Source organism: Eublepharis macularius, chromosome 1 (genome assembly GCF_028583425.1).
Source record: "Eublepharis macularius isolate TG4126 chromosome 1, MPM_Emac_v1.0, whole genome shotgun sequence".
Lineage (NCBI taxonomy): Eukaryota > Metazoa > Chordata > Lepidosauria > Squamata > Eublepharidae > Eublepharis > Eublepharis macularius.
Window position 1 is genome coordinate 71,430,827 of NC_072790.1, and position 16,057 is coordinate 71,446,883.

The 16,057-nt window shown below is 41.1% G+C and overlaps 1 protein-coding gene across 1 annotated transcript in view; it reads left to right on the forward strand.

The window, feature by feature from the left end:
• The window catches only part of LOC129324215 (collagen alpha-1(XIX) chain-like), a 141,862-nt gene extending 127,160 nt beyond the window's left edge, over positions 1-14,702 (forward strand). Inside the window, exon 9 of the mRNA XM_054971318.1 lies at positions 14,610-14,702. Within this exon, the coding sequence (XP_054827293.1) occupies positions 14,610-14,702 (93 nt within the window). The remainder of the gene's footprint in view (positions 1-14,609) is intronic.
• The last annotated feature ends 1,355 nt before the right edge of the window (positions 14,703-16,057 follow it).

Consider the following 16,057-nt stretch of genomic DNA (forward strand, 5'->3'; position numbering starts at 1 on the left):
CCCTCTCAGTCCACTCGCTGGCCTGCTTACCCCCTACATCCTCCATCATCTCCTCCTCCCAGAGCTCTGCTCTGCTCTGCTCTGCTCTGCTCTGCTCTGCTCTGCTCTGCTCTGCTCTGCTCTGCTCTGCTCTGCTCTGCTCTGCTCTGCTCTGCTCTGCTCTGCTCACCATCACTCCTTACTCACACCCACCAACCCAGAGCTCTTCCCAGCCACCCTTTATAGGGTTTCCTTTCTTCACCCCGCCCTCCTTCCAGGCTTGTTCCCTCTCCTGACTTGGCCCAGCTGTGCCTTCCCTCAGGTGTTTCCCTCCTATCACTAATCCCTTCTAGGCTTCCTTACCTTGCTGGCAGGGTGGGGTTGAGTGTGAGCCATCCCCAGCTGAGGTCTCCTTGGCCTTGCTCATTAGGAGCTGCCCCAGCCAGCTTCTGTGCTGCTGAGCATGCCTGGCCTTGCTCATGAGGAATTGCCCTGGCCAGCTTCTGGGCTGCCTGCTCATTGATGCTGGGCGGGGTTACCCATCTCCTCCCCCAGAATGCCTGTGGCAGCTCCACCTGGAGGGGCTTGGCTCCTAGCAACTCCTGAGCCAGGCTGCTGTCCTCTAGCCAGGGTGTGGCTCTGGGCTGTAGTGGCTGCTTCTCCTCCTTGGCTGGTAAGGGCTCTGTTTGGGCTGCTGCTGGGTCCCTATTCCCCCTGCCTTGGCCCTTTTCCTCTGGTCTGCTTATCCCCCTCTCTTCCCCCTGGAGGGTGGGACTGACTGGTCTCTCCCTGCTCCCTCCAGTCCTCTGAGGCTTTGGCCTTTCGCTCCTTCCCCTTGGAGTGGGCAGGTCCTGGACCTGGTTGCTGGCTGGGGTGGTAGGGCCACTGCCTCCTGGTTGCCTCCCACTGCTCCCTCCTGGCAAGTCTGGGGGCTGGGACTCAGACCCCGGACAGCCTCCACTGCTTGAGGGGGAAAAGCCAGCCAGTACCCTGCTGGCCACTCCCTCTTCTGGCCCACAGAGATTGTTTTCTCATTTTGTGCAGGGTGCCTGTCAAAGGAGGCTGCTGTACTGCTTCCTCCCTCCCTGAGAGCTTTGCATGAAGTGAGAAAATTAGGATCACTGAGGGCCAAGCTACACATGACGAATGACACTTGAACAGCAAGTGTATTTCTCCCTGTTCACTTGCCCTCCACTCAATCCACTTGCCGTTCAAGTGTCATTTGTCATGTGTAGCTTGGCCCTGAGAGACCAAATGTTCTGACTGAGGCACCACATTCTGAAACCTTCATATATAACACTGTGATCTTACATGGTGTTTTCTTGTCAGTTTTCTACTGCTCCAACCCCCTATGTCATCATGGCATATTCTATCATCTTGTTTGAAAACATGATGTTATCCCCTGTATGAACCTACACACTTCATACTCTGCACCTCAGATTTACTCATTGTATCATTTCATAGGGCAGTGAAAACAGCTTCTGCGTGTTCTTAGACTTTACATAAAAATGTAAGACGAGTCCTGCTGGATCAGACCAGTGCTCCATCTAGTTTAACAACCTGTTTCACACAGAGGCCAACCAGTTACCCTGGTGGCCGAACAATAACAACAAAATTTGATTTATATAACACCCTTCAGGACAACTTAATGCCCACTAAGAGAGGTTTGCAAAGTATGTTATTATTATCCCCACAACAATCAACCTGTGAGGTGGGTGGGGCTGAGAGCGCTCTGGAAGAAATGTGACTGACCAAAGGTCACTCAGCTGGCTTCAGATGGAGGAGTGGGGAATCAAACCTGGTTCTCCAGATTAGAGTCCTGCTGCTCTTTAACCACTACATCAAATAGGGCCTAGAGCCTAAGGACCATTCTGATCAGGGTTGCCAGCTCCATGTTGGGAAATTGCTGGAGATTTGGAATTGAAGCTTGGGGAGGGCAGGGTTTGAAGATGGGAGGGGACCTCAGTGGATTATAATGCCATATATTCCCCCCTCCAAAGCTTCCATTTTCTCTAGGGGAACTGATCACTGTAGTCTGGAGATCAGTTGTAATTCTAGGAGATCTCCTGGTCCTTCCAGGAGGGTGGCAACCATAACTTTGGTGTTGCCACCTACCACTGGTATTGAGAGGTTTGTTGCCTCTGATTGCAAAGGTTCCCTCTGTTCACCATAGCTAGTAGCCATTGACTGAAATCTACTTCATGAATCTGTCTAACCTCCTTGAGCCCTCTCTGAATTAGGATTGCCAGGTCCCTTGAGTCCCCAGCAGGGGCTTGGGAGCCTGGCACTTACCCTCCAAAGTTCTTGGTGCATCTCCTCATGCATGTGCTACGCTCCTGGCATGCGTGATGACATTACTTCCGGGAATTGATGTCATCACGCATGTCAAAGGGTGGCCCGGTGTGCACTCCTACGCTCGCCAAAGGGCTGAATTACCCCTCTGTGCAGGCCCGATTTAACCCAAAATGGGCCCATTGTGGGGCAGGGGGGTGCCCTGCTAGCAGGGTGCGCCACACTGCACCGTGCCGCGCCGCCCAGGGGTGCACCACACCACTGGGGGGCGCCCCAGGGGCATTCCCCCCCACTGGCCAGGTAAATGGGGTCGGAGGTAGGAGGAGGGAGCAGGGGATCCCCTGCCCTAGGCAGGGGATTGGGAAGCCTACTCTGATTGGATTTGGAAAGGTAGGTCAGCAAATTCTTAACAAATAAATAATCAGCTTTTTCCATTACCTTGACATCCGAGTTGCTTCTATACTACTATACAGGAAGCTCTTCCTGTGCTTAGATATTCAATCCATAGCTTACACCATGTGTTTCAGATACTGTCCTCTTGGTTTAATTCGTATCTTGATGTTGTCCCCAAGCACAATTGTTACATAAGAACCATTCTGGTTGTGACATCAGAAGCTACTCAAACAATTTGCTAAACTTAGTCCTGAACTCCTTTTGATGAAGGGAGTTCAGACAACTTAGAGTAAATTTATATTTAGATGCTGTTAAGAAACCTTGAATTTCTGTGGGGAGCAGTTCCCTTTATGCAGATAACTTGACTGACTATCTATGGTATAGCCTAAGAATTTTAAAGTTCTACAGGGACTCATAATTTTATAGATTTGCTTGCTTTTTAAAATCAGATGTTAATTTTGTACTCGTACTTTTTAAAATGAATGGAAATTGATACAACATATTGATGATCATAATATTTTGTTCACTGAGTTGGCAGTCTTTTGATCATCCAACATGTACAGATAAGTGACTACTGAATTCTCAATATACAACATCAACATGGTTACTTCCAAGTACATATATATATACAAAACAGTGAAGTTGAACTTCCATTGGGACTTGGTAAGGATGGTACCATGATTTTGCAATGTCACCCATTTATATGTAAATAGGATCAGTAAGATAGATCAAGAGTCCTTAGATCTTCCATATTGTTGTTGCTTTTAATTAGGGGAAATAGGAAGTCACTTGACTAAGCTCAACTTGAACAAGCTCAGGGCATAAGAAAAAAACTCTACTTTTTGAGCATGCAAGACATGAGAAAATTTTGATGAAAACTAGTTATCTCCTGAAGACAGTCTGTATTTTGCTGACTATCAAGGCCAAGTTGCAAGACCTATATTTAATAATGCAAGCTTTCTGATTCTGAAGATCAACGTGACAAACAGTGCCATCCTAAACAGAGTTACGCACTTCTAAACCCCTTAATGTCAATAGCTTTAGAAGGGTGTAACTTAATTATTATTTTTAAAAAGGTAAAGGTAGAACCCTGTGCAAGCACCGAGTCATTACTGACCCATGAGGGGACATCACATCATGATGTTTAATAATATTAAACGTTATTATTATTGATTATTATTATTTATTTATTTTATTTATAGCCCTGCCTCCCCACAACCGGGCTCAGGGCAAGTCACAGCAATTTAATCATACAAAAATAAAACATATACATACATTTAAATTACATTAAAATCAAATCCAAAAATATGGAAAATCAAACCCAAGATGGCAGCTTCATCCACTGATTAGGATTGCAGTGTAATGTCATGCTTTTGTTAGTAGGCTTCAGTGTAAGTTTCTGGATTTAGAAGTCTTTTAGAGGTTTAAATGTTACTCATGGAAAAATATAGTTTTAGAAAAATTAATAAAAAGATCAGATAAAATATTAAAGTACAGGATAGTAACAGCCTCTATCACAGAAACTATCTAACGGGTCAAATACTGGTTGCCCCAGACATTGAATAAATGATTAGACTTCCTCCTCTACTGAAGTTGCCATGGAATGATGAAGGCATAATTACATAATCTAATTTGCTGTGGCATAGAGTTATCTTAAAGGCTTAAGGAGGAAAGCTGACTTACTGCTATGAAGCAGCTGTATATTTAGCATGGTTTCTAGTTAGTAAGTTAGCCATCTTTTTTTATATGGCATAGAACAGCATGAATTCAGAGTATGCAACATGTAAAAATATACTGTGAGAGACAACAAAATGGTTCAGAGCTCTCTTAAAATAGCTGGGAGCAACACAGGAAGCAAACTATAATGTAATGCTCATTCCGTGGGTGATCACAGAAGCTGACATGAGTCATTTCTGCTCATCCTCTTCCCCCTTTCCTAAGCGCTGGTGGCCATTTGCTAATAACATACTTAGGAGTTCGTCCTGTTGCTGGTGGCTGAACCAACTTAACATGCCTGCATTCAAAACGGTTTGAATGGGGAACACTAAACATCATTACTTCAATTCACTGGATTTGAATTTCTGGATGGAGTGCAGCTGCTCATCCACGTGTCGCTCATTTTGCTTGATTTGCTCGTGTCCCCTCCCTGCTCACATGCCAGTAAATAAGTGTTGCCAGCTGGGCTTTACAGGTGCAGTCCTTTGAGTTTCTCCAAATGAATGCTGTGATTTGAAGGAGACAGGTATAAAAGCTGCAGGATGTAGCTTGCGGAGGCAATTTAGTATATATAAAAGAGGGGTGACTTACAAGAAATCTTTTATTTTTAGAAAGTGATGACTAGAAAATGTGAACTTTCTCCCTTTAGCTAATGAGTTTCCATCACTTATATGCTGCTGTTAATAATAGTGAGGGTTTGAAATGGGATTTGCTCACCCTCAAGAGGTTTCCTATCAGACCCTGTCCTCCTTTTCACCTCTTCCTATTTCTTTAGCCCCTTAACTTTATTAAGATCACATTACTTATTAGAATCTGGGGCCTTCTTACTATGAATGATATGGACATTGCTATCCTAAACGAGGTGGCGCCCTTCTTAGTCCACTGGACTTAGTGTTTAACTGTGCTTAGGATGGCACTGTGAGTGACATGTTTTGATACTGGGAAGCCTGGTAGATGAAAGCTGTATTCATTGAAAAAGGGAAGCTAAATTGTTTTGTAATTAATCATAGCATTTTCAGGGCTGGATGTGACCTAAAGATAATGTATGGGATGATCTGGATGTTCAAAAGATGTAGAAATTTCAGCAAGACGCCAGACTTCTAAGACACTGCTCTTCAGCCAAACTACATGTTATGTGGGAGGTATGTGAGGTGTGGGAGATATGTTTTGATTTCACTGTAAAGTACTTGTTGGGGGCTCTGAATTTTATTGAAGCACCAGCACTGGGGTAGGGGGATTTAACTGTTTCCTGCCCTGTGCCATTTTGCCCATCTCCATAACTTCCTTTTTCATTAAGAGTTTTATATGAAGAAAATAACAAATTGTCAAAAAAGACTACATGCATAATAGTCAAATAGAAAATAACCACTGAGAGACAAAAATAATAACAAAATAAACAAAGCAAACAAAAGAAAAAGTATATAAACTAAAAGAATTAAGTAAGGTTCTTCCCATTTCAATTTCTGCTTAAGACTATAGTCGTATGAACAATACTAGACAGACAGACAGACAGAAGGCTTCCAATTTTTCAAATGTTCTCCTACTCTGTTACAAGCTCTATTTTTTCTAATGTCCAAAATCCTTATTCAGCAAACCGACAAATCATCAAATCACTATTATCTAATTCATGCAGAAAAGTCTATAAGGGGTTTCCATTCAACAATAAATGAACTTATCGTCTTTTCTCTAATCAGTGATATAAGTTTTGCCATTGTTGCTAATTCCAACACCTTTGCCGACACCTTTACTGTAGGCAACGTTGGACTCTTTCAGTTTTGTGCATATAATAGTCATGCTGCCATAATCATATATAAAAACAAAATTCTTTCCAGCTGAATATCCATCAGTCCCAAAAGAAAATACTCTGGTTTCAGTTGTATATTAGTCTTTAAAATCTTCTGAATTAATCTTCTGTATTTGTGTCCAATTTTTTTTGTTTTCTTACATGTCCACCACATATGGTAAAATGTTCCTTCATGTTGTATTGTCGAAGGCTTTCACGGCCGGAGAACGATGGTTGTTGTGGGTTTTCCGGGCTGTATTGCCGTGGTCTTGGCATTGTAGTTCCTGACGTTTCGCCTGCAGCTGTGGCTGGCATCTTCAGAGGTGTAGCACCAAAAGACAGAGATCTCTCAGTGTGACACTGAGAGATCTGTCTTTTGGTGCTACACCTCTGAAGATGCCAGCCACAGCTGCAGGCGAAACGTCAGGAACTACAATGCCAAGACCACGGCAATACAGCCCGGAAAACCCACAACAACCATCTTCCTTCATGTTGTTCATATTTCCAGCATTGACTCAAAATACCCTTGTACATTCAGGCCAGTTTTCAGGAGTCGTATACAAGCAATACATCAATTTATATAAATTCTCTTTAAGACTAGAGCTTAATGAAAATTTCATCCCTTTTGACCATATATTTTCCCATTGTTCCATTAATATGTTATATCCAGAAATTTTAGCCCATTTAATCATAGGTTCCTTCACTTATTTTTCCTCCATCTCAAATTTCAACAAGAGTTTATAAATTTTTGTAATAACGCTTATCATTTGTACATAATTCTGTCTCAAATTGAGTCTTGGATTGCTCAAAATCATAATGCTTCTTGTCTACTTTAATCATTTCTAAAATTTTCAAATAATACCATTGGCCCATCTCCATAACCTCCTGAAGCTACTACTAGCCCTGCTGGGGGAGAAATACAGAAATGCAGATATATGTCTATTCCCCAGCATGCTAACAGCAGTAGGTTAGGGAGTGGGGATAGAACTCTGAATAGCAGAACTCTGAAGGGGCAGCATAGAAATATTCTGAATTAATACATTTAGAAAAATGGCAGTCAGGAAAAGACTGAATACCACCTTCCCCATTGCTGCTCCTGAGATAAGATTAGCATTCCCACTCCACAATTCCTTTTAAGTAAAATGGTAGAGCTGCTCTTGGGTCTCTCAAATAATATATACCTTGAGCCTAGTCCTTTAATACCTAGGGCGCCAGGACTCTACCTGCATCCCCTGGGAGATTTCTGGGCCTGGGCCTGGGGAGGGGCACATCTGACTCAGAAGTAACATTACTTCTAGACCATGCTCTAGGAATACCCCCAAATCTCTATGATATTAACTATAGAGATTGGGAGGATTCCTAGAATGTAACCCACAAGTTATATCATTTCCATGTCGAATGTCATCTCCCCCACCCCTTTTTCTCCTGCCAAGAACATCAGACTTTGTGAATGTGAGCACACTAGCAGGGAATTGCCCACTGGAAGCAGATACTTGGGAAGCCTAGTAGTCACATCAGAAATGAAGAATGAGTGACAGATCTCAGTATGGTGAGAGAACTCTTGAGCACAGATCCTACAGTAATTATGATCCATGTGTCCTGATTTGTGATATACTTTCTGAAGCAGTAATCAGATGTACAAGTATCTTGTGTTTATTAAATCCCTGTTTCTTTTGAATGCTGAAATCTAACCTGGGTCATGAAATTCCACTTTACCTAAACATTCTTAGTGGCTATATTTTTCCAATATAGCCTGTCTAGTAATGTAAACCAATATAGAGAAGGGGTAACTAACAGTGCGGCATGCAAGACTTGCCTGCAGAATTACATTAATTTCATAATGCTAGCAAAAATATTAATTTATTCATGGGTTTGGAGGAACACGTTTATGACTCATTTGTTATTCTGTACTAGACTGTTTTGCTGTTTTCTTTTAATGTCAGATCTTTCAAGTTTCATAAATTGAAGCATATGATATTATTAGTTCATTAGTGAATTGTGGTCTAGATCCTTAAGCTGTTTAATTAATGAAGCCTGGACTACTTGCATACAATTGAGCATCTTTACTTTAGAAATCATAGAATTATAGAATCAATAAGTTGGAAGGAATCTCCAGGGTCATCTAGTCTAACCGCTGCCCAATGCAGGAAATTCACAAGTAACCCCCGCCCCCACCGCCACATCCCCCTGTTCCATTCCTCGAAGATGACAAAAAAAACCCTCCAGGATCTCTGGCCAAACTGGCCTGGAGAATGCTTTGGAAAGCCTAGTACAAAAAACCCCGGGATATCTCAGACCCATTCTCATCACTGCTTTGAACTCACAGGTAACCTTAGGTTAGTCAAGTCACAACTTCGCAGCCGTAGGCTGCTGCTTACTAGATAATAAAACTGATCTACTTTATAGAGTTGTTGTGAGGATTACCAGATAATGGCCTATATCTGACCATACCTTTAAGAAAAATTAAGTACCTCTTTCTTAGAAGGCAGCAGCAACCATCCTCCTCTTCTGCTGCAGTCTTCTGAAACCTTTGAAATGTTGTTCCTGCAGGTTAGTGGACCCTCAGGAACAGCCTAATTGGGATCTCCAGAAGAAAGGGGGAATTGATGGAAATTGGTATAACCTTATATATGAGTACTGGCACATTTTTAACAAAAAAGGGCTTGTTTAACTAATTGTGTGCAAGTGGTGGTAGGACCAGAGCAAAGGTTTTTACATACCATTTCAATGGTGCATTATTGTGAAAACACAGACTGTTCAAAAACTGATGCTGTAATGCCTTGTTGTGTTCAGCACTGAGTAATATCCTGGAATGCTAGAATTGCCGAATTTTGTAAATAAAAATATAAATAAAATGGTTGAACGTCTACATTTGCAGCACCCTAATAAAAGATAGTTGATACTGACTTTTAAATGAGAAATGAATTCTGTATCACAGCTAAATGCGAGAATGGATCCAATATTTTTCATTAACATTTGTCAGAAAAGCCAGCCTAGATTTTCAATTAAAGATTGAATTTTATTTTTAATTAATTTCTTTTCCAGTATGTAAAATTATTTTTCCCCATTTCTTCATCGTCTGTGCCTGTCTGTGGTTATGGTACTGTTTTGCCATTTGTGATTAGCACAAATATCAGCATAAAAGTCTGACAAGAACCAAAATTAACAAATTTGAAGCTAATGTGATTTGTAAATAATTTATAGCTTTGATGACAGGGCAGATTTATATAGAATTTACTTTGCAGGGAGAAGAAGGTTCTAAAGGAGAAAATGGAATTCCTGGGTTTCCCGGAGAGAAGGTAAGATTCCTGTCTATCATCTCATGAATTGCACACATTTGGTGTTCATACACTTTAAAAATCCATGGAGAAAGTCTGGCAGAAAGGGAGCCGTATTGACAGTCTTCTACTATTACTGATTTCTTTTCATTCTTGGATCTTTCATTATGAATGAAAAGGTAGTTCTGAATATTGTTTCCATTTCTGAAGCATTGTTAACAAAAAGACATTTATTAACAGTTAATGAATTAGATTGAAAGGTTCTCTTTCACCAGTATAACAGCAAATATGCCATTGGAATAGCACTTCAGCCGTTTCTACATGGTCTAAAAATAGCGCAATACTCACAGATCGCTGCTGGTTTCCTCGCACAATTTCTGACATCACCCATTTACAAAACACGATTTCTGATGTTACCCGTTACAAAACGTCAGAAATCATGCGAGGAAGCCAGCACTGATCCATGAGTATCATGCTATTTATAGACCGTGTGGAAACGCCTTTCCTCTGGTGGAAGGAGGGGGCAGTTGGTGCCAATTATGCCCCCTTACTGCAGTTTCTCAATTCATTCCCACAGTTACCATAAATGTACCTGCCTGGTGCCCAGCAGCAGAATTGTTAGGTATTTAATGGGCTGCAGTGGGAGGGGGAAGAGAGAAGAGCCCTGTATTGTGACCTTCACTCAGCTTGCAGTTCTTTGGATCCAACCCCATTATGTTACACTCTGGAAGCTGATAAAAGTTGCCTGGATCATGATACTACTTTATTTCATCTGTGGTGAGAAAATGAGATCAGAAGTGGGTTTGGGGCTCACAGACTATCCCTGGTTTCTTCTTCCAGAAGTAAATTGCAAAATATGTAGCTAAATTACATTTTTAATTGCATATTGAATTACTCTGCTAGTGATCACATACTTTAAACAATGATCTAGTTGGGGACAGCTAGAAGGCTGTTGTTGGAATGAAAAATCTCTCCTCTGCCTTTCTGTGTAAGCTTAACTTTGTTAGCACCAGGGGTCATTTCGTAGAAAAGAAGCTGGAGGAACTCATTAGCATAACTCATTAGCATAACTCATTAGCATATGTCGCACCCCCTTGCCATCATCGGAAGTGGTTCATTAGCATAACTTATTTGCATATGCTCCACTGACATCACCTATCCTGGAAGTTTTGGACCCAATCCTGGCCATTCAGGGCCAGCATTGGGCCCAAAATGGCAAAAGGGGGCTGAAAATGGCCAAAAAGGGGCCCAAAATGGTCAGGATCGGGCCACTACTGAGTGGAAGAGTGATCCACCACCCATCAGAGGCCTGATCCGGGCCATTTCGCCCCCAATCCAGGCTGAAACAAGCCCAAAATGGCCGAGAGTCAGGTGGGCGGGGCCACCTGACATGTGACCTCTTTGGGGAACTGCCGGAACTGCGTTCCAGCACGTTCCCCCTCAAAATGAGCCCTGGTTAGCACTCCTGTTTGGGGCTCTCCCACAGAGCTCTTTAATCACTCTTTCTGATCATGGAACTGCTAGGTGTGATTGTGAGATATTTTAGGATGTAGCGTTATTTTAATAATCAGTGTTTACCCAAATTATTTGCCATCTTGTCCTTTTTAATTATGAAGTTTGGCAAAAACAGTTGACAAATCATCAACAAAATTAAGTTTAATCCAGATAATCCAAGAAAAACTATGCAATAGTAAAAATATTTATTGTTACACACTTTCCTGTGTGATGCATCTAATATTATCTTTATAGGCTAACCTGCTGAGTTACTGTAGCGACATCTGAATTTTTCTGTTTTTCTTGTTTGACTATGTTTGTATACATTATTGTTCTTATTTATTAGCATTTGCAATGGCATTTTGCAAAGTAGAAGAAAGTCAGGACCTCTGACCTGAGACACTGTGTAATTATGAAATATTGCTAAAACTACTAATAAACATTGGCATGACACCTTGCAAAAGTAATTAACATTGGTGTAATAATTTTAATTTCAGTTAGAAATAATCTTTCTGTTTTGTAAAATATTTTTTTCATTTATCTGATACTATCGGCATCCCTGGGCAATTGGGCTCAACATTCATATAAAGATTCTCTAGCTCTCCTGCAAATGTAGACATCTTCTGTTTCATAATAAGTAAAATACAAAATCAGCTAGAGTAGTGTAGTAGATAAGGCATTGAACTAGAATTTGGGTTCTAATCCGCATTCTACTATGAAGTTCACTAAATGACCTTGGGCCGATCATTCTCCCTCAACCTCACCACTTTCATTTAGTCATAGTACATTAATCTCAATTAGGATTGCCAAATCCAGGATAAGAAATTCCCAGAGATTTGGGGCAAAGCCTGGGGAGAGCAGAGTTGGTGAGGAGAAGGAGATCAGCATGGGATGTGATTTCATAGAGGCCATCCTCTAAAGCTGCCATTTGAAGAACTTATCTGTGTAGTCTTGGAGATCATTTAGAATTCAGGCCACACCTGGAGGTCGGCAACCTTAATCATGGTAGATTAATCACAAGAAGTCAATTTTACCTGCCAGGATATGGTTGTTCGGTAACTATAAGATTCTAATTCTAATTTTGATTGTTAGTTTTGGATATCAGTACCTAGTGCTGGGGTGGGGGCAGCATTCTTCACAAAATGGCATGATGGATGCATGAATGTAAAAGGAAGAAACTTGTATATATAATATGTCTTCATAATGTGTTCATAAGCATACGACACATATGTTTATGTGTCATATACATATAAGGTAGTATTAGGTAGTAAATTTTGTAGTGCACAGATCTGTGGGCAGCTAAATTCCATTTGATATTATTTTTCAGTTCAGAGAACCTTAACCATGACAAATTAATCAGACTGCAGTTTCTTCCTCTTGCAAGCCTTATTAGAGTGTAAATTCTCCATAATATTTTCACTATAGGCTGACTATCCTCAAGACTACAACCAAAACTTTAAAAATTGACACATCAACCCTGGGCAAACTGTTCAGCTTGAGTGATAACAGGATCCTAAATATTACCAAGGACTTAATCAGCTTGAAATATTATCCACACACCCCTCCCCCAGCTGAAATAAAAGGCAGAAACCAGGTTGGGGTATAAACAAGGGCCACTTTATTAATTACAACATAACATAACCTGTCATTGCAGCAAGGGATCTAACTGTGGTACAAGTCAAGCCCTGGGGTCCCCCTGGACCTCCACCTTGACCTGCTCCACTCCCTTGGCCAATGCCCAGATGCCCAGGAAGCAACAGGCTACCTTTCGTCCTTCTGGGGCAGCAAACCTGGCCCCCAGTCTCAGCAGTTTTGCCTGCCGCCTGGGAGGGCCGCAGTGTAACAAAACTTCTTTGAGTGCCTGTATCATGTTTACATTTTAAGGTATTGCAGCGCTACAGGAATTGCTATTCCGCCACAAAACACTTATTTGCTGGTTGAAGAAGTCTCAGAATTTCATGATTATAGAATTTTTAAAAATTGTATAATTCACAACTATATGCTTATAATCAGATTCATAGCTGTGTGCTTATAATCAGCTAATACTGCAATTCCCACTGTAAGAAATATTCTTTCAGTATCGTCAAGCCATTGTAAAAGTGTTGAGTGAATGGAGAGGAAATGGTTTAACATTATCGGTCTCTTTTCTGTTGTCTTGACGTAATAGAACACCCAAAATTAGCCAGGGCCAGCAAAGTAGTGGTAGCAGCATGGCCCTTGGAACTTTAATTGTCATTAAAGAAGACAAAGAACTTCTTTTGATGACTGAGCCAAGAACAGATGCAACTGTGAGCTATTTTTAATTCAAGAATCCTTATAGAAATGACAAAATGAGACCACAGGAATTCATTCAAAAATTAGGCAATTGATAATGATAGTTTTTTAGGGGTATTTTTATAGGGTCACAATTTACTGCACTGTATAACAATGACATTTTTGTTTAACCAAGTGATAACTAGACTTGTCTCTGTGCGAATTTAGCTCGCTTGGAGGCCCACCCATTCATCCCCCAAATTGCTCAATGTAAGGAAGCAACCTTCCCCCTGCTACCTCTCTTTCCTTTCGTAAGGGACTGCTAGCTAAAACAAACGAATGAATGACCCCCACACCAGTATTTAGAATCTGTTACAGAGCTTCCCGTTACACACTCCCTTGTAGGCAAACTCCCAGCAAAGCAGCCGGGGTTGAACCTGCTGCCCCGCCATAGCACGGGTACTAGTGGCTGCTATCAGACCGGTCCCCTAAATTAGGTTTGGCTGGTGACATCATCTGCAGCCATAGCTGCAAAAATGCATTAAGCAAGATGGTAGGTACAATATCTAAAGAGCTTGTATCCAAGTTAAGCAGCAGGATTTTCATCCAGTGGCACCTTAGAGACCAACAACATGTTCAGAGTGTAAGTTTTTAAGAGTCAGAGCTCCCTTCTTCAGACACCAGACTCCACTTTGAAAATCTTATTGGTCTCTAAAGTGCCACGGGATGAAAATCCTGCTGTTCTACTGCAGGCCAACATGGCTACTCACATAACTATCCAAGTTGAAGTACTTCTGATCCCTTTTTATACTATAGTTCCTTGGGCCCTTGAAAACTTGCTACAGCACATCAAGGGGTCCTGCTCCATTGTTGCTAATGTATGAAAAACTACCTTTGAAGGTTGACATCCCGAGAGAGTCCTGGTGCACACATGGAAAAATGCTCTGGTGCACACACTGAAGTCTTTAGATCTTAGGCAATATATCTTTTCTTAGGTAATATATCTTTTGATAGACACATTTTAAAAGAGCAACACACAGCTTCAAAATTGGTTTGTGGAAAACACTTTTACTGTATGGTTACAGATGATAGAAGTATATAGCTGACTGGCCTTTATTGTCTAAATTAATGAACCATGAGAGGTTATTCATCTCTTAGAATATTTTGCAAACTAAAAGAAGTAACAGTATACAAGCAGACTTGGTGAGAAATATTTCCATGTTTCTCATTTGCATGCTTTTACATTTTGTAGATCACTTGGATGTTTGTTCCCAAATTTTTTTAAACAAATCATAAAAGCAAAATATGTGTGAAAATGAAGATAAACATTTTAACTCATGCTTGCATAGTATTGCTTAACAGGTGGTCTTAGCATGTGTAACTTGCATTCTGAAGTTTTTTCTTATAAGTTTTTTCAGCAGGTTGGTGACATCATTGGTGATGAAAAAGTCAATTACCACAATGGGCTTTTCCATGCATCGAACGCATTACCACATGAAACTACTTTATACTGAGTCAGAATACTGTCTATCAAAATCAATATTGTGTACTCTGATTGGTGGCATCTCTCCAGGGTGTTGTGTGGAAGTCTTTCACATATCAATCATCTGGTCCTTTTAACTGGAGATGACCAGGATTGAATCTGAGACCTTCTGCATGCCAAGCAGATACTCTACCAGTGAACCATGGCCTCTTCCTTGAGCCATGACCATTACTATGGATCAAACAGCCAAGGCCAATTCCAGTTCCTTGAAAAGTGCCTGCATGAGATATGTGCTTGCATGTTTATTGTAGCCATTGCCATTTTGCATTTTCACACAAAACGTTAAGTATTAAACTCATTCTTTTAACAAAAAAAGTAATGAATGAAGTAGCCTAGAAATAAAGCTCACTCTCTTGAGAAATTCCTTTGCATTGAGGTAACATCATGACTGCTGTGCATGTGGGGAATGAATCAAAGCAGCTTCAATCTGTTTTGAATTACATGCCCTCCCACATTTGATTTAGAATCTACCCAGATGGCAGCATCCTGTATTGCTACTTAGACAACACAGGGTAAAATGAGAAGCGCAGCAGAAAGTTGTGGAGGAAAGAACCATGTATTATGGTTCTATAATGCTTTTGGGTGATATGCCCTTGCAGGTTCATTGTAGAAGTCAGATCATATATGACATATCTATATTTGAAAGCTACATTCTGAGTTCCTTTTTTTGTTACACTGATGTGTGACCAATAAATCGAAGCAAAAAACCTGCAAACTGAATCACAGCTGTGATTGGGAATCAAAACCTGCCCCCTGCCAAGCTGCTCGGCTCACTAGTTTTAGAACTTCCTGCTGTAGTGTCACTAATTGCTTTCTTCCCATATTAAGTGCATAATCGCTGTTCACTTATGTGGCAAAGCCAAAAAACCCCACACTGTTTGGAGACCTGGTTGCAGTGCAAAGAAACCCTGTTCCAGGGTTGCAGTGGGAAGAAAACCTGCTCTATGGATTGGCCTCCATTTATAAGAAGCCAGCAGTGGGGCATAATTCATTTCTACATGAACCTACCTAATGGTCTTTGTAGAGTATGTATGTTCTACCCAGCACCATCCTTAATCATGGCTCTGCTGCTTTCTAAAAGCCTTCACTTGTTCTTTATTTGGTTTGTACGGGGGGGCGCAACAGGTTATCAAACACTGTGAAACTCAAAACAAGAATATCAAACAAAATATACTTCAGAAAACATGTTGCATATTACATGTTAGTTAAGTACTTTTGTAATGGTTTGCTGTTTGTTTTTAAACCTTTCTCTTTGGACTTTTAATCTAGTTCGTTCTTTACCTTAAATCTACCTCAGGAGGGCTCTGGTCACAACCAAAACTGTTT